The following is a 22,069-nucleotide window of genomic DNA, read 5'->3' on the forward strand; positions in this document are numbered from 1 at the left end:
AGGAGCAGGCAGACTATATCCTTCCCAGAAATAGTGTTACTCCAGTCCATTGTACTTTGGAGACCATGACATCAAAGTGTCAGTCAGTGAGTTATGGCAACCCCCGATACCTTGTCTGGAAGCACAGTAGCAACCTCAGGGATACTGCTTTGGGACATTATGTGATGCAGCATGACAGAAAGACTGCTTTGGAGGGTCATATCCATTCCGTCACATTCAAAGTAAGACAACAGCACCTCCACACTATCAATGTCACAAAATCACACTACTGCATGTATTTTAAAGATAGCAGCCACCAGCCAGGCTGATTAAAGAAAATAATGTGTAATGACTCTAATGAAAAACATTTGAATAAAACCTACAAAGACTGTGACTGGCAATGTTTCAAATTTCTATGTCTATGATTTTATTTCTTGGGGTTGTTTTTTTTTAAAATAACCATGCAGTGTACCACAGGCTACAACAAAGATTAATGTGGGAGAATAGGAAAATAAGGGGAACCCTGTAAAATAACTTCAACTCATTTTAATGCAACAAACTTTTTTTAACAACATTATAGAGAAACCCTGAATAAGAAGAAGGGGAAAGATCACAACAAAAGGAGAGAGGAAAAGGGGCAGACTACAGTTAAAAACTGTATATCGCCACCCATCTTTGTAAGCTAAAAATATCAAATCATTTCAGAAAGGGAGTAGCCACATGGACATTGTGTTAAATTGCAAGAGTATCATTAGCTACAACAGCAAAAAGAAAAATAGAAAACTAACCTCTGATGACAGCTGTGGGCACTTTCTTTCAAGAGGGATTTCAAGAGAGTGCCTATGGTTATTAAATATATTTTGTACGCTATTATCTACTTTCATGGATATATGCATGTCAATTGCATCTACTACTCTAACACTTATGATTTTATACTCACCTATACATCTTGTGCCATCAGGAGCTGTATAAAAACCAGGTGGACATTTGCAAAAGTAGCTGCTAACAGTGTTAGAACACTCTCCTCCATCACAGATTCCAGGAATAGTGCTGCATTCATCAATATCTGCAATAAAAAGAGAGATCTGATCAGCTTAATTATCAAGATTCCAGCATTAAAATATTTATCATTATTGTTATTTAAGGTCAAATTCTTCTATTACAATGGAGTTACGCCAGCAATGTTTAAAATATGGTACCGACAGGTGGCCCTAAAATGGGAGCAGAGCCTTATTTTGTTAGGCATCATATAAATACATATGAAATACAGTCTTAGCCCTGAAATACTTTGAATTTAAGGAAATACTATATTTTCTAAATTCCAGAAGCACAGAGAGTACAGTTCACTGTTTAATAATGATGGATGCAACCCTGAAACTTGATTTAAAACTGTCGAGGGAACTTACTGAATGTAGACAAAATGCAACATCCCACATTTAAATTTAGCTAGTGCACAGGAGTTAGCAGTCTAATTTTAAGAAAACTGCCATTAGATCCACAAGTGGTCCGGAGCGCCGTTTTATGTCTCATGGTAATTCCAGAACTCCAGTAACACTACTAATTCAACTCTGGGCACTAGTTCAGCTCTGACACAAAGGGAAGTGTACCACTTACTGAATCACCAACACCACTTCCTACCATGCCTAGGTTTTTCTTGGAAGCCTCAAGTATTGACCAGACAGACCCAATTTAACTAATAAGCTCTGTCAGCATGACAGCACAAGGCAGTCAATGAACATCAACCTTCCTGCATCTTCCATCTTCAAATGCTAAACAAAAGGATCATGCAATGGATGCAACCTATACTCTTTTTTACCAGCATACAATATTTGTCTGAAATAAAGGTTTTCATGTGCTATAGATTTCTAGACATAAATTGAAGTATATAGGACAACACAGATGGCAGAAAGCAGATCACATCCATGAACGTCTTATACATTGATCATCACTTTTAAACAAAAGGATCATGCAATGGATGCAACCTTTAAGAGATTTATTGCCCAAAATCTTCAAGTGACAAATCATTTACAGGAAGTTCTTCACTGTCAGCATAAAAAAAACGACAGCACATGCCTCCGTATACCTGATCATATCTACTGACACTGATAACAGAGCCTGTAATGCTGAAGGTTCTATTCCTTCCACAGCAAGGGGCTTATGTGACCTGCAGTGGCATGTCAATATCAACCTATACCAACGTCCATTGTTCATCAATTACTGGTGGTAATCAGCCTATAGTACTTTGTCATCCCTTTATTTTTCAGTGGCTGTTTCCAGTCTGCAGCTGGTACCACTTAGCACTCTAGGGAGCTCAAGCACACAGGAACTGAAAGACAGACAACTGTTTCCATCATCTGCCATATAAGTGCCTAAAATCAGAACACATAACTATCAGCAAACAGGAAGAAAGAGTTCTGGCAGCTAAAAAGACAGACTGCATTCTAGAAGATGCTCTGGAAACCAATAACAACCACCTGTCTAAGTGTCTGTAACATCTACATGCAGCCCTCAATGTGATGAGAAACTAATGGCACCAAAGGCCCAAATGAATCAAAAAGGTTTGGAAAATAAGTGAATATAACAGGGGGTCAAATTCAAATCAAGTAGCTGAAGAAACTTAACCCCAACTTATTAACAGGAAGAAACAGTCCCTCTTATGGGCAGCAAAGGAAAACAAGGGATAATGTCCTTGTCATCTGTATGTCTGATTGTGTGGAACATGGCAAAGACTTTATTGCACCTTTCATCCAGAGATATACAAAACGATAGACCAATTTTATACATGTGTATGTAGGAATTGCTTCTTCCATCAATGAAATATTTGAGATGAAATATAGCAGCTGGTTAACAGCTACACCACACAACAAGTTAGGGCACACTGTGCAGATTATTTTATGTATTAAAAATTATTTGACGGAAGTTTGGCCACAATAGCTGGGCTAATACCTTTACTAATTCCCATAGGCTCTTTAATGAGCACAAATAGCAAGGACCTCAGTTTCACATCTCATTGGAGGTGTCAAGGCAAGAAAAAAAATAAATGTTATTAATTTGTCTTCCTACCATTATCAGCCTGAAAAATCAGGTGCTTTAAACCATCCTATCGTGAGATCTGCTTATTCTGCTAGGAGAGTACAGACCATCTAAGAGTATACAGAGATTGATTCATTCTAAAACCCTCATGTCCATCAAAAATGCATTCTTCTGAACATCTCAGTGAGCTGTTATGATGTCATTTGTGTGGGCCACATTCCACACATGGGTGTATGGGAGAGGTGTAACTTCTTGGTCAGTGCTACTTAAAGGGCGTTGTCAAAGCCTGGAGTCTGAGCTCCCTGGGAGCAGTGCTGAGAGACTTTTGGCTTCTGCACCAGGACTATACTTCACAGGAGTCCCAAAAATCTCAGAAACAAAAAAATGTGGAAATTGAATTTTGGTCTGAATAAAGCACTTAATTAACAGAGAAAAATGTAGTTGTAAATGGATCAGATTCAAGTATCTTCTGACTCAAGTTCACCACTGCTTAAAGTCAGTGTTGCCACTGTTTATATAGATTCTGACCTTTTTAAAAGCAAAATCACCACTCTTTATTTTAGGCTGAGCCTAACCCAAACAGCATTTCACTGTTTATTTTACTGTTGATATTAATATAAATAACAGTGTCATTGTTAAGCACATGAGTTTTATAAAGGTAAGTATGTTTGAGGTACTTGTAGACATAAAGGTCACTGCAAAAAGAAAAGAATAACCCACCATCACCACCACCGGAAAAAAAAAAAACTTGGCTTAGCATTAGTGAAACTGAAATGAAGATGATGGCATGAATCAGTGAAACAATCGAATATTTAAATGTTCTAAATCTAATCTTCCATTGCCTGTGCTGGTAAATAGCATCCTAGCTAAAAGGCTTTTGGCTTTCCAACTAGGGCTGTTGCTTCACAAGCTAAGAAAGGTCAGAGTTGATCAGAACTTAGATGGAAGACCTCCATGGAAGAGATGCATACTGCGGGAAGTATAGCGTTGGTGAGTCAGTAGACAGCTGAACCAGATCTACTGTACAAGTGCCAGAGATGGTATTAGGGCTACCAGAGATGCTACTTAACAGACAAGATGTAGAACCAAGGACTTGACCACTTGTGATAATTACTGATCCCTGGGGTGTCCTAAAAATAATTCCAATTTGATTAAAGTACATTGTGCTTAGCTACATGATCCCTTCAGTATTTTGAAATGTGGTGTAATGACGATGTAAACTGTTCAACAGACATCCCCTTTCACATCAGAGGGAGCTGAAGTGTTATTTTTAATTATTTGCATTGTAGTCGTGTCCATAGGCTCCAATTGAGAGTAGGCCCCATTGTGCTGGGCACTGTTCAATCATTTAGTAAGAATCAGTCATTGTCTCACAGAGCTTCCAGTTTAAACAGCCAAAAGGTGGGAAAAAGGAAGCATCATCCCTATTTTACGGATGGGGAACTGCTTCACAGAGATATTAAATGAGTTGCTCAAGACTACACAGTAGGTCCATGGCAGAGCCTGGAACTGAACTTAGATATCTTGAGTCCCTGTCCAGGACTTAACCCACAGACCACCCTTCCTTTCAACAAAGTGATTTCTGCATAAATATTTGTACTGTTTGTTAGGCACTTAGAGATCCTTTGGGATTAAAAAAACATACAGAAATGCCTGTAGTTAAAAGCTAGTTTCCACTTTGGTGTACAAAATTTGTCAGAAAATTCTGTCATTATTTAATCAAACTTCAGCATAATGCTGAGGCAGCAGAACAACTAGAAGTACAGTCTTTTAAATGAAACCTAAATCTAAGGGCCTGCCTGGTAATTCATGGTCATTAATTATTGTGACACTGCACTCCAAAATAGCACCTTGTAGTCTGCATATTCATCATTGGGGATGGTTGTGATATTCCATACAAAGCATGTCATGTAAGATATCATAGGAAAGGTCATGACCTGCTGAAACCCATTGTTCTGTCAAAATATGTATATTGTTAGTGTTAGTATGAAGTTAGGAGATTTTGCTGTATGGTTGTTATTGAAATATGTTGTGAGTTTGGGAGTTGCCCACTGCTAGTTCTCCAGTGACAACAAAGGAGGAGACCAATGCCCAGGAGGGCGTTAAACGGCCATTAATCAGCAGGGGAGTTGTAAACAAAGGATTTACAATTCTTTAAGAGAGTTGCACAAGACCACACCAGGGGGATTGCTCAACTCTGTGACTCAGCAAGGCCCACCAGGATATGTCTGTGCTAGTATTTTCCAGCGACATGGACTGAGGGTATAAAATAAGGGACAATGGCATCATGTGATTACCTTTCTCCCCCACCTATGCCGAAGGCAACAAGAATGGACGGAAGACAAAGACTTGAACTGAGGTGACTGGTTGCAGGCTTAAAGAGAAAGTCTGTATATTGCAGTCTGTAACTTACCAGGGGTGAGAAAAACTGCTTGATCCAAATACTGCTTAGTGTAATAAGGTTTAGGATTTAGACTGCATGCTTACTTTTTATATTCTTTGGCAACTATCTTTGACCTTTTATGCCTACCACTTATAATCACTTAAAATCTATCTATCTTTCTATAGTCAAACTTATTTTAATGTTTTATCCTTACCAGTGAGTTTGTCTAAAGTGCTTGGGAAATCTGCTCAGGTTACAAAGGCTGGTGCATGCCCACTTTCCTTTGATGAAGTGGTGAACTAGTTAATAAATTTGCACCACTCAAGAGAAGAGCTTGAGCAGTTCAATGTGGTATATTCCTGCCGTGCAAGTCTGGGGGCTTTGGAGATTTGCTGGTGTTTTCCTGTGTATGGTTCATGAGGGACTTGGGGAGCCTTCATGCAACATAGCTGGGCGTGCCTCTGCATGCTGGTGGCTGAGTGATAACAGCACCTGGAGGGGTTTGTTGCTTGTTATCGGCAAAGAATTTTGATAGACAGCACAGGCTGCAGAGTTAAGGGGACACAGCGGTCCCACAGTCCCAGGTTGTACCTCAGGGATCCTGTGCCATCTCTTAAAAGTAGTGTGTTAGCCCAGAAGTCCTAGCAAAATTTCAACGCGTGTAACTGCATTCATAGAATCATAGAATATCAGGGTTGGAAATCTGGTATCTGCATTCCCCATGGTTCTTCAACGAGGGAAGCCGATACCAAAATAAATAACTAAGTAATATTGTGATGTTATGTTCCATTATGTTTTCAGATCTGTATTATGCATGCTGATTGAAGTATGGACCAACATCTAGCTGAGGAAAATATAGCAGATTCTTCACTGCTGTCAGAACCTCCACACGTCTCTGTAGCAGTCTTCAAAAGAATTTCCATTCATTGAAATATAACCACAGGATATACCAGGTATAGCACATGGAGGTGGGAGTTTCCTACACAATTCATCATTGAAGGGCCTGGAAATTGCAGTAGCGGTGTTTGCTGGGATGTCCAGGTCTACAGGTTTCAGTTTTCCCATCATTAATACTTCACAAGACACAAGTTCAGTCTTTATTATTCTCCATCTCCTCAGTGCTCTATCCCCTAGAAGGAAAGCCAAGCCACCAGCAGCCAATGTGAAAAACATACTGTATGTAAATTCTTACAAAATGGTTTTCCATAACCTACAATTAAACTAAAATGTTTGTAAGAAAGATATTTATTACTCAAAATAGGGGTTTTTCCTTTTAAATGGCTGTGCTCCAAATTTTCGAAAATGACTAGTGATTCTGGGTCCCTCAATTTTGTGGTACCCAACCTGAGAGAGTCTTGAAAGAGGGATACTTCCCCTGTCATACTGTTTAAATATGAATATATAGTACTATAGTAAATGAAACAATGAATTCATACTACTGTGGCTCTTTTGGGTAATGTTGATCGCTAATTTGGCTCCTCAACCACTGCGGTCTGAGTATCACTGCCCTAAATGAATACTGTCCGAATAAAAAGCTATAGGTAAGGAGGAATAAATTAAAACCATATGCACATTATTGGCCTGTGTAGTCAACCGTCATATTTTAAAGGCTCAGTTCTGGATCCCTTGTGGACCCAGAATTCCCAGTGAAATGGATGGGAGTTTGTGTAAGCAAGAAATGGAGGATCAGTACTTGCACAGAAACATGCTACTGATTAAATCCTCCTCGGGCCATATTCTGATGCACTCGCTTACACTGAATAGTACCCTAGTGAAGCCAATTGGAATTGAACCACCTGTGGAGTAAGGAGCTACTCACCATGAGTCAGAGTATCAGGCAGGGTCAATTCTAGGGGGACCACGCTGGGTGCCAACTTTCAGGGGGCGCTGACCTACTATGGCCTCAGCTTTTTTTTTTTTTTTTGCGCGCTCTGCTCTGATTGGCCAGGTATTTGATTATTTGTTTCCTCTGCCACTCAGGGGGTGGTTGTGCCAAAAACATTTTCCACCCTGGCTGACAAAATGACTAGGGCCACTCCTGGTATGAGGATTGGTCCCCAAATTAGTTAACTAACATACACTGGAAACAAGCATTTTTATAGCTAAACAACACAACCAAAGAGGGATGAGAAAGCTTTGGAAATCACCCTCCTGTCATTTAATCAGAAAGAAATCTTTTCTGAGGACTGGAGCCTGCAAGATGCTAAGTGCCTCAATCCTCATGGCCTCACGACTTTGCAGCAGCATGTGACGCCCGGTCCTGCATTATTAAAGACACTGAGACAGTTGTCATTGACTTCAATGTAAAGGATCAAGCTACACTGTTACTCAATAAGGCTTGGGACGAAAGAGGGAGAAGGGCTTCCATTTTCAGGGTCTGTTTTTTTCCCTGACGGTGAAAGCTCTAAGTATCCCATTTTCCGGTTACATTATTTTAAGAAGAAAAAGGAATTAATATTGTCAAGTCAGGGTTAAGCAGCAGTAAAATCCCCATGACCATGTAACTATGTGGATCATCAGGACGTGCAAACAGGCCTCCGGCATTAGTAGGTGACTGGAATCTCCACGCTGCCACCCAAAGGCAGCTGTAACCAGGCTGCTCCCTGTGATCCACAATCCACAGAAGTTGAACACCATCGGAAGTTCCACTTCAAGTGATCTGACTGACAATTGTCTTAGCCATCCCTAATTGGCTCCTTGACCCTATAGAAGCCCATGAGGTGTACCAAGCAGTATCCAGGCAACAATGTGGACCCCTAGCTAGCTGCCATGACTGCCCTGCTTCTCTGCTTCTGAACTCCTGGTGTTGACCTAAGCTTTGATTTGGATTCTGACCCCTGATCGACCTCCAAAACCCCAACACTGACTATGATACTAGGTACTGACCCTCAGATTGATTCCTGACTCTGTCTCCAGCACTGACCCATGGCTTGACTCCCAACTCTGACTCCGGTTTTGAGCCTCTGTTTGACTCTTGACCCTGACACCGGCTCTGACCCCTGACTCCAAGCTCCTGCCACTAGTCCTGCCTCCTTTGCCCAAGCTCCTGACCATAATGCACATTTCTGCATTGCCATCTGCCACTGATCTACACAAGGAGGACGAAAGCATTGATAAAGGAAGAAAAAACACTTCGTCTAATGTAGAAAAGAAAAAGGGGAATTGGATCCTGCATGTCATATAAGCATTCTTGTAAATCAAATTGTGCAAAGACATGTGCCTCAAATATTTCTAAAGCAAAATATTAGTTCATAAATATTTTATGTTTTCATGTTTAATTTGATTCAGATGTACCTTGAGTTTTTAAGTCTGTAAAATGTTACATGAATAAAACTGGAAAAAGCTGCAGGGCCAATATTTAAGATTCTCTGGTTTAGAAGGAGAAAGGCATATTGTTCATATGTACTGTGTGCAATATCATTTGCATACTCAAGGAAATGAGAGAGACTGGAACATTTGTGACAATCTTCTAAACAAAGCTGGCATCAGACCGAAGATTTCTCCCCCTTACTTTGAGACGAAAGTTCTGAAAGTTCTTACCTTCGCATTTTTGTGTCACTTCATTAAACTTGTGTCCAGCTGGGCATTTGCACTCAAAAGATCCAACAGTATTAATACAATTTCCCCCTTGACAGATCCCAGGGATGGCTTGGCATTCATCCACATCTATCATATAATAAAGGAAAAACACCCACATTTAATTCATTCCTCAGAAAGAGCCATAACAATTTGTCCATGCAGAAACTAAGTAAATATGCCTAAATCTGTTGGTCATCCCATCATAATATTATGATTCTTGCCCATGTAGAGACTGATTTTGTAATTACATTATAGAAAGAATGATTAAATTACAATTCTCTAAATGTTTTTCTGTAAGAAATTGCTAGCTTATTATTGTTTCACCCTTTCAGCTTATTGCTATAACATTTACTTCTTTTTTTCAAAACATTTGGGACATTTTCAGTACAGGGAACTCTGTCCTCTGAAAATCAGTCCCCTTTAAGGCTTCTCAAATTGAGCACCCAAAAATCACTAACCCCTTCTAAAAATCTTGGTAGGCATGTATAATAGGTTATCCAAAATGAGGCATATGCAGAAATTTTGGATGAGCCAGAGAGCTGCAAGCTACAACCTGTGAGAGAGACCCTTGTTCTTCATGGTATTCAGTCTACTATTGATGGGGAGTTTTTATTCTTCACTCCCATGGGGCAAGGTGCCAACTACCCTTAAATAAGTGGTGGTTAGGACCTGGTTTAAGAATCCATGACTGACATTAATGAACAATGTACTTAGACATCAATGATGTAGCTTTTTCCTTCCCCTTTTTTCCCCTCCTCCTTATATTTAATCTTTGTTTTTAAGAAAATGAAACAGCAAAATTGATGGCAGCTTGTGGGTAGGAAATTAAATGTGAACATTTCAAGGGATCCCCATTTTTTGTCCCCACATCAACCTTAACAAAGCAAGGCTGCACATAAATATTAAGGTGCAAAAGTCTGGCTAGACTGTGACTTTCAGCAATGGCTGCACTGGAAAGTGGAAGGGAGGAGGAGCAAAGCAGCAGTACGAGGTCTTGGAGGTCTCAGAGAATTCTTCTGGGAGCTGCATGGTAGTACAAGTTGGACCCTGAGCTCCACCATCTGTGGGAGCATTCAGAATGGTCTTCCCACCCTTGCACTTGTACTACCATGCAGCTCCCAGATAAATTCTCTATGAGAATGCCAGTGGAACTTGTGCTTGTAAATTACTTAAATACTTGAACATCTCCTCCTCCATCTTTGATTCCCCTGATTTCTAAGTGTTTAAAACCTCAACCATGACACTTTATTAACTTAACTTTCTGCATTTTTAAAATATGCCAGATAGACAGACAAAGAGCAGATTTGAACACTGGGCAACAATTTTGTATTTTGTATTTATTTATATTTTATATCTTAAATGTGTGTCCATTTGTCTTACTGACTCTCAAACATCACGGGCTTGTTCTTTCTTCAGAGAACCTATGGCAACAAGGCTGCATTTTATTGAACCTGCTTTCATTTTACTATTTAGATCAAATATAGATGTGAAATAACATCCACTAAGACTGAAGACATTTAAGTTATCTGATTTAAAGAGACTGGATGTCATACAACTGCATGAAGAATAAAGATAACATATAGTTCCATACCTGGTCTGTTAAAAGTATGGACACAGGAGAACAGATCAACTGGAAGTACAAGTCAAACCTACAGAGCCAAAACTGGATTGTCATTGCACGTAGCTGCGTGCTAAGAAACATGCAGTGTGAAGAAGCAGCCTTGTTCTGGACCATACAAACCGTCAGAGGTCGCTCTGCAGCATTCCCGTGACAGGAACAATGGAGAGGTGTAACAAGGCATAGCCTAAGAGCTGAGGGGCATGGGTCAAACATTTAGGTACATACAGTCCCTGACCTGTCAATGACTTCAACACTCAACCCTCTACACAATTTCTCCCTGCTCCTTCACAGGGAGAGAGGACTGTGCCTTAGGATGGCTGAGGTCAGAATATGGGCACATGTATCCTAGAAAAGCAGCATTAACATGTGTCCATCTAGAGGTATATCAGGCCTGTTTCAGGTACCAGACAGGACTTGACGAGTCTGTACTTGGTACAAGATGTCTAAATGTTTTAATGCAATGGAATGCCTTGAAGTTCTTCACAGGAATTTCATAATTAAATAAAATTAGAAATAGATTTATAATCTTTATCTTCTCTATTCTCACAATACAAAATATGTTAGAAAGGTCTAAATGAACAAGTCCCAAAGATACAGTCCTGGGAATTTATAATCCACACCAGTTCAGTACATGGCTGCCCCTGTTAACTTTCTCCTATTTCCTGCCAGACATCCAGACAATAAAAGAATTTGTACAGCTGGAAGTATTAGAATAAAAGCCAAAAAAGCAGTGTAAGGACTTTCTAGGGTGAGGCATGCTCAAAAAGAAGCAAGCAACATCTGGGTGGATTTTACAATTTGAACTAAATGCAAATGTATTTCCAAAATTGTTTAAAATGTACAATAGGGCATTTTAATTTGGGCATTTTAAACGGCACGGCATGCAGTTTTCTCCAGGTCAGATGAATGTAGCTCAAAAGGCGAGACATACAAAATGAACCTAATGCCAACAAACTGAAGTAAAAAAAAAAAATTAAGATAAGCAGAGAGAACATCCTCCTCACAGGTTTGATTTTCTGTCTGTCTATCTCGAGTACAGTTTGAAACAGAACAAACCCCTTCTCAAAGTGGCAGTGTGTGTATAGAGAAACACCACTATCCAGTCAAACGAAGGAGCTGCTGGCGGTGAAAAATTCATTAAGAACCTGGCTGCTCTCTCACATGACCTAAGTTACTAATGCACTTACTTGAACATCATACACTTAGTGAACCATAAAGTAATGTATCTGACATCATTTTTCCATTCTTCCCATGTACAGCAGAGAATGGCTTAGGACAGGTTATTCAAAGCAATGTAACTCAATCAAGATTAAGCCATTAATAATTTTAGCAGCTCTTGGTGAAGCTTTGCATCTAGCTTACCTTGACAGGCTCCTGTGCGAATATTTGGAATGAAACCCCGGCGGCAGGGATGAGGCTGAGCTGGACACATTTCACAGGGGTGGCCCCATGCTCTCCCAACTGTTGCACAGCAAAGGGTTTTTGTACAGACTATTCCAGTGAGCTGTCCCTGGCACATCTGATTGGTTACCAGTGTGAAGCATGGGCCAGTCCTATAATCTGAACCAAAGAAAGCAAAGACATTACATAACTCATAATAAAGCAGAGCTGGGTAAATAATTCGCAACTAATAATTTACCCCATAAAAATCCCAAAAAAACCCTCTTTCCAACATAGTGATTATCCATGGGCACATAATTTCTCTCAAGTTTATTTTTAATTGTCAATATATTTGAATACGAAATAAACATCTCTGTGGATTGATCACGATTACTTTACCATGAATATCTGATATTCAAGATGCTCCAAGTCTCCTCATAATTTTCAGGACTAAATGTAAGCCCCGTTTCTTTGGCTTAGCTTTCTTACCATTGCTCTTTATAGAGCCCACATGTGTTTGGGTGAGAGGTAGAAGTGAGAAGAAGAAAAATAATTCCACTACTTTTTAAGGTATTCCAGCACATGATGAGGAGTGAGAGTTTTGTTGTTTTCTTTTATTTAACGGGAGATGCTCAGATATTATCATGATGAGGCATACCTCTGTAAAATGGTAGGTTTCAGAGTAACAGCCGTGTTAGTCTGTATTCGCAAAAAGAAAAGGAGTACTTGTGGCACCTTAGAGACTAACCAATTTATTTGAGCATGAGCTGAATTTATTTGAATTTATTTGAGCATGAAGTGAGCTGTAGCTCACGAAAGCTCATGCTCAAATAAATTGGTTAGTCTCTAAGGTGCCACAAGTACTCCTTTTCTTTTTGTAAAATGGTAGACACTCAAACTTATTTGTAACTGGTCAGATAAGTCAGATGGTATTGTTCGCTCCTTAAGGGGACGCATCTTTGCATGGGTACGTTTAAAATCAGTCTCCAGAGTTATTCACCAATGCAGCTAAGCAGGTCCCATTCTGTAAATGGCTGTGTCAGTAAAATTCAACCCCACAAATGTTCACAGAAAGCCAACATTATAATGCACATGAGCATGGCTGAAGCTAGTTCAGTTACAAATTTGATTGAATATTTGTGTGCCTTTTTTGCTTAATGCATGCCTTTATTTCAGATGGCCTCAGAAGGAAAAACCCTCCTTAAGCTGAATGACTCCCACAGTTTGGGGAAGTTAAGCTCTAGATTTGGATCCACTTTGCAGCTTGGGATCATATCTAATAATAACATCAGTGAGTTCTTTTCATCAAACTGAATGAAGTTTGTTTTAATATTTAGCACAGTACTTAAAATTACACTGATAAAAGAGGTTCTGTTTGTTGCCACAACTGTTGTTTTTAAACAGGTCTCAGGGGTATGTAGTCTACATGAAGTTTATTAAGCATAATTTTCACGGTTACACAGACATGTTCCATACCAAGCATATGGGTAAACTTTGCCTACAGCTGGACTGAAGGCATGTCTACTTTGATTTGTTTATGGTAGAACAGGCCATTTATCCAACAGACAGAATTAAACTGGGATGTTAATAAAATATTAGTAGCCTTTATTTTGTTCCATTCTCCCACGGCAACAACAAAATAGCAACACCAGTTCCTGCTGTCTCCGGGACATGCCAGACTCCACTCGTCAAATAAAATTTTCATCTTTTTACAGAAGATTTATCACTCCCCGCTTCCCCCCCTCACCTTTGAATGGAAAAAACTGGAGGCCAATAAAAAGGATTAGTAAAAAGATTAATTTGGATGCTCATGTTAACATGTGTTCACAGAGAAACCCATGCGTTTTTCAGCCCCGGTTTCTCATAGAAGGGCCTGATCCAATGCCCTGAGGTCAATAAGACTCTTATCACTAACATCAGTCGGCTTTGGATCAGATCCTAATAATATATGCTGATACAGTACAAGGTGAATGCTTAGGGGAAAAAAGGTGAAATGAGTTCCACTCAAAATATCAGAAGAAACTGTAATTGTAGAACAAGTAAAGACATTATAAAATCACAGATATGTAGGGCTAGAAGGGACCTCAAAAGGCCATCTAGTCTGGGCCCATCTCCATGCAGAGGCCGGACAAAGTATACCTAACACATACAAACTTATGTGTGTCCCCCCCGCTCGCCTGCTGGTAATAGCTCACCTTATCTGATCACTCTCATTACAGTGTGTATGGTAACACCCACTGTTTCATGTTCTCTGTGTATATATATCTCCCCACTGTATTTTCCACTGAATGCATCCAATGAAGTGAGCTGTAGCTCACGAAAGCTTATGCTCAAATAAATTTGTTAGTCTCTAAAGTGCCACAAGTACTCCTTTTCTTTTTGTGAATACAGACTAACATGGCTGCTATTCTGAAACCTATACTTATATCACTCACACTATTTACATTCCTTTAAAATAACATGTTTCGCTTTGTAAATCATGCTGATTTCAAGAGGTTATAAATCCTGGGCATTCTTCTACAAGAACTCAGCTCTCACCGACTTGGGTCTTGATCCCACAAACTCTTCCTCACATTCCATCCGAGCTCAAGTCAAGTCAATGCAGCTACTTCAATGAGCAAAGGGTCTGCATGATCAAGCCCTTAGTTAGGATTTGAGAGTAAAGCTAGTTGAAAAATGCCAGGTAAAAAATAAGAAAAAAATTCAAAAGTTTTCACTGAAAATTTTCACTTAAATTTTTGAAAAATCTGACCCTTTTTATAAGCTGCTTGAAAAACAGAAGAAAAAAACCACCCTTTTTAAATTAAATTTATTTTAATTTTGCAAACATTTGCTGTTGAAAACACAAACATTTTCACCTAACTCTAGTTGATGGGACTCAGCACTTCACTACAGATGCTCACCAGATTGTTGGATAGGGCCTTATTCATTTCATGGGCATTCCACAATTGTATACATTCTTTCATGTATCTACTAGTTATTTGCATAAGCCAGTTCCAATGACAGTTTGTCTCAGAGCATGCCTGCCCTGTAGCACTCCCTCCTGACCTAGTGTGGTGTCATAGACACTCGTTGCCTTAGTTTCCCTTCTCTCAGGGCCCCTTAAGAATTCCACCCCATCCAAGTGGGTATAAGATGTAGAACCCCAGCAGGGGTATTGTTTTATTAAATTCAAATAAACCTGAAATAAAATCTCTCCCCTTGGGTTCAGGGGGTTGTACAGTCCCATTTTTTGGAGGGGCCTACACTTCTCTGGGAGTGACTTTCCCTTAGGAGAGCTTCTCTTTGTGTAAGCACCTACCTGCAACTGAGTCTTGATAGCCTTTTATCAGGCTCCGGTGCTCGTTCTTCCATTAACTGCCTATATAGGCTCAATCTCCTTAAATGAGCTTGTCATAGGTTCAGGCTTGCCTTAAAGGGAGTTCATAAAAGGATGGCAACTGTAACAGCACTTGTGCTTTCAGACATTGTCACAAAAAGAATACTGAAATCAATGGAGTTAGGCCAATTTACATGAGCTGAAGATCTGGCCCATTAAGTCACAGGGAAGGAATGAGGTTGTGTTGCAATGGGTTTCTCCTGCTCTGACTACAGCACCTAGACAATTGTATGTAATTCTTTAAAAGATTCCTTGTGTTCATCAAGCCACCACATTGGCTTCTGAAATACGTACCGTTGACAGACTTGGACCAAAATGCAGCACCGTGATAAATATCGATAATTGGTCCAAGTATAGACTGGATGTCATTGCCCAATGCGACTCGGAGCATTAGGCCATCTGCAACAACTACAACACCTGGATATGCATTACCCTGGGTCTTTAAGTGCTCAAATAACATTATTCTTGATGTCTGCAAGTACAGTTTGTCTTTCTTAAACGTAAACGTATTGTTTAAAAGTAAATTTTAAATGACTGGAGCATTGATTTTAAAATTCAAATCAGTCTAAGGACTAGAGGTGAAATCCTGCTTGCCTTACAGGAGTTACCATCCTTAAGTTGACAGGAATTCTCATGCAGACACTTTGCCCCAGCCTTAGAGGACAATGGTTCAAACTAAGGGCCTCATCCTGCATTATACTTGATGACAGTCCATGTAGATGTGTGGATAGTTTCAGGAATGGCTGATAGCTAAAGCCACCAGACCCGCCCCCAATTTTATGTTAGGACCACTGATTTAAAAACCATCTGTACAAACAAAGTCCCCTTTTCCACATTGGCACTCTGATTATAAAGTACTAGAGCCCTTCAAAATCAATATACAATTTCACAAGGAAATACAGCCACTGATGTTCATTGGAGTCACATGTATCTAAATGCACATGAACGGCTTTGAAAATTACCTTTATATTTTAGCTGAAGATGAGACCAAGACGACTTAAGTCATACTAAAGAAGTAGACTGGGAGAAGGAGTTTGCTTTAGTCCATTGTGAAGCAGGGTGGAGAAAGAAGAGGATTGTACACATTAGAGCACTAGGTAGAAAAAGGAAGTCTACAAAGGTCAGAGTAAATGAAATATTCCATGTACTACTACAGCTAGCCAATGATCAAGAACTGTCAAATCAATCTCACCAAGCATACAAGGAAACATGTCAAAAGAGAAGGAGTTATTTAACACTTGGAATCTGGACAGTGAATAATTTGTTACAAAAGTATCAAAAGAAGGAAGAAAACACCTACTGATTTCCATGTTACAGTGTCACCAACCCAGGTTTCTGAAACAACGCAAGGAGGATCAAGGAGAAAAACAAAATAACGGAAGAGGAAGGAACAATATCAGGAAATATCTTCAATATACTATTACAGCATACAGGGAGAAATTTCTATTTTTGCCTTTCACATCAATGGTATTTGTAGCCTATATTCATCCTGTCCTTTACAGGAACTTGACGTTTTTCAACTGAATTCACCCTAAAAGGGCCAGGACTTTGATCAGAACTCTAGTTACTAGTGAAAGGATGAGCATTTAATTTACTAGATAATTAAAATGCTGCGAACAGTAATATGACGGTAGGTGCTACATGAGAGATAGTTTCATTTTTTTGTCCCAGTCCCCTTCTCCCTGGAACGGCAGAGGCTGAGTGTGTTATAGCCACACATCCAGTTCTGTGGAAGAGGGAAGTATTTGCATTGCTCAAGAGTATCCCCATCAATTGAAAAGAAAAGTTGATGGATTCCAAAAGGAATTTCATCCAGTCCTTGTCTAGAAGTATGTGGCGGCATCATTTATTTTGGGGGAGAGAAAGGGAACACAAGCCAAAAGGTTGGATAGGAAAGAAAGGGAACACAAGAGAATCCCTAGAAATCTAGAAGGGATTCCAAACAATGCAGGACAGTTTTGATCTGACTGAGTAAAAAAAAAAAAATTCTATACTGTACCTCAACTGTCCAACACACAAAGTTGGAATTTACTACTTTGGGTCAAATTTTCAAGAGGCCTCAACCCAGTTTCATATCTTGGGCCTGCAATTTTGTAAGCACAAATTCAGGGCATGCAAATTAGCTGTGTCTCTAAAATCACAGCAACAAATTTAGAGACTACTTTTGAAAACTGAATCTTTATTGGGAGGTGGGAGTACACGGAGTATTTTATTTTTCAAAGAATTAATACTAAAAATATCCTTCTGTCTATTATCTAACTATCATGGAAAATACTACATTTACCTAGACTGGTACAAAGAAGATTCATGACATGATAGAATTCCCAAAGTTGCAACCTGATCCTGCAGTGCTTACCCAGGCTAAAAAACTCCCATTAACTTAGCTGATGTTACAAAGCTGTAACTACATAATTATGCTATCACATACTGTTAAAGAGCTTGAAACCAATGACCACATAGTATTTACTACAGCATTCACACTGCTGCTATCTGTTACAGTTGTGATTCTTTGGCAAAACATTCTTTCTTGATAGGGTTGGAAAGTTTAGATTCTAAAGCAAAAAGTATTACCTTGGATTATTTAGAGTCTCTTCCCTCAATTTTAAGCCACAAAAGACTTCCAGGCCCATGATTACTTCTGAGACAAGTACAGATGCTTTAACAAACATCTTATGTTTATATGTTACTTTTAAATTGTTTTTAACACCTGTAACAATATAACATGAGTCCTCTTTTAATCTTCTATTTGTGTATATCTGTGATGATTTGAAGATGGGATCATGATGGTCTTGATTGTAGCAAAGATTCCAGATCAGATGCAAACTTTAAATAAGATCACCATCAAATACATCGGTGCTGCAATCTAGAAATGGGATGGAATCAAAACTTTGAATCCATATGTTGAGGGTCTTCAAAATCCAATCACAGATACAGATCTTGATTTTGCAAATGAATCCTGGTCTTTTTAGTGGACCAAAGCAAAACTTCGCATCTGTAAACCTCTGAGCTTTGGGACATTCAAAATGTGCCCATGGAACATTCAAAATTTGTGGCTAGAGCCCATCTCTACTGTAAACTCTAGTGAGAATCACTAGCACAAAAAGTGGGAATGTGCTAATAAAGTTTCGGATGACACAAAGCTGGGAGGTATTGCCAATACAGAGAAAGACCAGGATATCATACAGGAAGATCTGGATGACCTTGTAAACTGGAGTAATAGTAATAGGATGAAATTTAATAGTGAAAAGTGCAAGGTCACGCATTTAGGGATTAATAACAGAAAATTTTGTTATAAACTGGGTACGCATCACTTGGAAGTAACAGAGGAGGAGAAGGACCTCGGAGTATTGGTTGATCACAGGATGACTATGAGCCACCAATGTGATATGGCCATGAAAAAAGCTAATGCGGCCTTGGGATGCATCAGGCGAGGTATTTCCAGTAGAGATAAGGAGATGTTAGTACCGTTATACAAGGCACTGGTGAGATCTCATCTGGAATATTGTGTGCAGTTCTAGCCTCCCATGTTTAAGAAGGATGAATTCAAACTAGAACAGGTACAGAGAAGGGCTACTAGGATTATCCGAGGAATGGAAAACCTGTCTTATGAAAGGAGACTCAAAGAGCTTGGCTTGTTTAGCCTAACCAAAAGAAGGCTGAGGGGATATATGATTTCTCTCCATAAATATATCAAAGGGATAAATACCAGGGAGGGAGAGGAATTATTTAAGCTCAGTACCAATGTGGACACAAGAACAAATGGATATAAACTGGCCACAAGGAAGTTTAGATTTGAAATTAGATGAAGATTTCTAACCATCAGAGGAGTGAAGTTCTGGAACAGCCTTCCAAGGGGAGCAGTGGGGGCGAAAAACATATCTGGCTTCAAGACTAAGCTTGATAAGTTTATGGAAGAGATGGTATGATGGGATAGGCTAATTTTGGCAATTAATTGATCTTTGACTATTAGCAGTAAATATGCCCAATGGCCTGTGATGGGATGTTAGATAGGGTGGGATCTGAGTTACTACAGAGAATTCTTTCCTGGCTGCCTGGCTGGTGAATCTTGCCCACATGCTCAGGGTTTAGCTGATTGCCATATTTGGGGTCAAGAAGGAATTTTCCTCCAGGGCAGATTGACGGAGGCCCTGGGGGTTTTTTTTGCCTGCCTCTGCAGCGTGGGGCACAGGTCACTTGCTGGAGAATTCTCTGCACCTTGAAGTCTTTAAACCATGATTTGAGGACTTCAATAGCTCAGACATAGGCTAGGGGTTTGTTACAGGAGTGGGTGGCTGAGATTCTGTGGCCTGCATTGTGCAGGAGGTCAGACTAGACAATCATAATGGTCCCTTCTCACCTTAAAGTCTATGAAAATCTATCAATCACTGGATATCTCAGTAAGAACACTGATTTATGACAGCAAGAGGAAAGATCACTGAAAAAAGTACTTAACTTGACTCTTCCTACTGAAAGATCTCAGCTAAATGCTCATGCCAAGATAAATCTAACCCTGGTGACCTTGCAAGCACACAATGCTTCCTGTAATGAATTAATTAGCATCAGAAATGCAGCAGCACAGAAGTAGCATTTCTGGCAAATTAATTTTAGAGAACTACACGTATTCTATAAGAACAAACACCAGTCTGTAAACAATCTCGTGTGGCAAGGCCTATGATGTGGGGCAATATATTTACTCTAATTAAAACAGATGCTACTGACACCCCACAAAGAATGGAACCTACAAGAAGGTTTCTCTGGGTGGTTGTAATTGCCTCGAACAGTAAAAACATGGGGCCAAATTCTGCTACTCTTGTTCAGACAAAGCTCCCAAAGAACTCAACGGGAAGTAAAGATCGTAGGATTTGGCCCAAAGATTGTAGGAATGGGCAATATATGCATTCCACAATCAATAATATTGTTCTGAAGAATCCGTATTTTATCTATTTTGTTGTTTGTGACTCTGCTGTCAAGAAGATGCAAATATTAAATCCATTGGTTTATTGAACGGTTCACTCTAATAGATGATGTTAAGGTTACATACAGAGTAGAGACCCACTCTATTTCCACTTGCTCTTAACTTAGAGGGAAATTACTCTGTGGTGGTGAAACCTTACAAATAAAATATAGGTGGTTTCTTATTTTCTCTTTTCTTTTTCTTGAAAAAACCAAGAAAATTAAATGCAAATAACTATATGGATGTGATTTTTCTCTCAAAAGTATAAAGCATTAATAACTCCACCTAACCATAGAAGCTTACTTGGAAAAAATATTGAGTTTGCCCCATAAACTGCAGTATTCATGTTCCAAACTGTTGTTTTGTGTATTAATATTGTAGTTTATATAGAGCACGGGGCAAGTGTTATACAGAAGCATAACCATTTGCCACTGCAGAGTGTGTGTCAATAGTCTATCGACACACAGCTCCCTTATGCATACACCAATACCTTACTATTACACATCTGTTGGGGCTAATTTCTTAACTGACTTACTTTTCTAGAAGTCTTGAACTGAGCAGCCACTTGCTATGAGTATATATTTGTGCTGAGCAGGCCTTCAAGACCAATAAAACTTAGAATACTAGTTGCCTCACTTTCACTTTTAATATACACTTAGCTCCCACCAACTACAATATTAACAGAGAAACACTGTTTCAGCTACCCCATGTTCCACAGTATTTCAGTCACTGCTGTCTCCTTCCTGAACTCAAAGAGCAACAGAACTGCATGTAAGGAACAAAATGACGTAAATTCATCCATCAGTCTCCAATTATTTCGAATCCAAACCGTTATAAAAGTTATAAACAAAAGGAGGAGCTATGTATTTATACATGACAGAGACGGTCACAACATGCCTCTTTCCAGAAGGCAATGTGTGTGCTATGACCAAAACAAGATTAGACTTCATTCTACAAATTACTATGAGGCCAAGAACTGATGGGAAAGTGACAGAAGACTGAGCATAGTAGTAAACTGGAACATAACTGTGGACAGTTAAAGAAAACAAAGGTTAGGAGTTGGGCCTCAAATTTGCAGTGCTCTTGAGTCTCTCAGAGTGCTCCTAAATATCTCAGACATGCTCAAGGTCCTATGGTAGAGGAGGGAGAGCTTGTATTTTTTTTTAAACGAATATTACACACACACACACACACACACACATACCCCTCACAAAAAAACCCAAATAATGCATTCTAATGTATTTCACTGCAGTAGAGAGGTGGGGAAGGCAACTACACTGTGTTCCTGCTTCCCTTACACAATGTCCCTGTCAGTTGCTTGTATGCTACCACTGTATATAGCACTTTTAACTTGGTTATGTGACTCACCTAACTTCACAGACTGAGTCAGCAAGCAGACCTAAGACTCAAGAGTTCCTGCCTTTCATCATCTAGCCTGCTATTTTGCATAAAGTTGTCCCTTTAATAGTGTATCAAACTATGTGACAAGAAGAATTTCAACCAATCAGCCCCAGAGCACCCAATTACAAGGGTTCTCCCTTCACAGGTGACACTGAAATTCTGCTGCTTGATAACTGCATCCAACCACAATACTCCTTTTTCAACATGGGCCATTTCCTCAAAAAAATATTCACTGTTCAACACTCACACTCTCCAGCATACACTCATCCTAGCCAAACCCTAAAATGTATCATTACTGGAAAATCCATGGTAGAGGCAGCAGGGGGCTTTCATGAGAACAGAAAAACAACAACATTTTGT

At 39.5% G+C, this 22,069-nt stretch overlaps 1 protein-coding gene across 1 annotated transcript in view; it reads right to left on the bottom strand.

The window, feature by feature from the left end:
* FBN1 (fibrillin 1) overlaps positions 1-22,069 on the bottom strand; it is a 218,471-nt gene that overhangs the window by 124,553 nt on the left and 71,849 nt on the right. Inside the window, exons 7-9 of the mRNA XM_084641061.1 lie at positions 11,958-12,155; positions 8,936-9,061; positions 920-1,045 (exon numbers count right to left, since the gene is read on the bottom strand). Of these exons, the coding sequence (XP_084497187.1) occupies positions 920-1,045; positions 8,936-9,061; positions 11,958-12,155 (450 nt within the window). The remainder of the gene's footprint in view (positions 1-919; positions 1,046-8,935; positions 9,062-11,957; positions 12,156-22,069) is intronic.

Source organism: Lepidochelys olivacea (assembly GCF_965140295.1).
Source record: "Lepidochelys olivacea isolate rLepOli2 genome assembly, chromosome: 10".
Lineage (NCBI taxonomy): Eukaryota > Metazoa > Chordata > Testudines > Cheloniidae > Lepidochelys > Lepidochelys olivacea.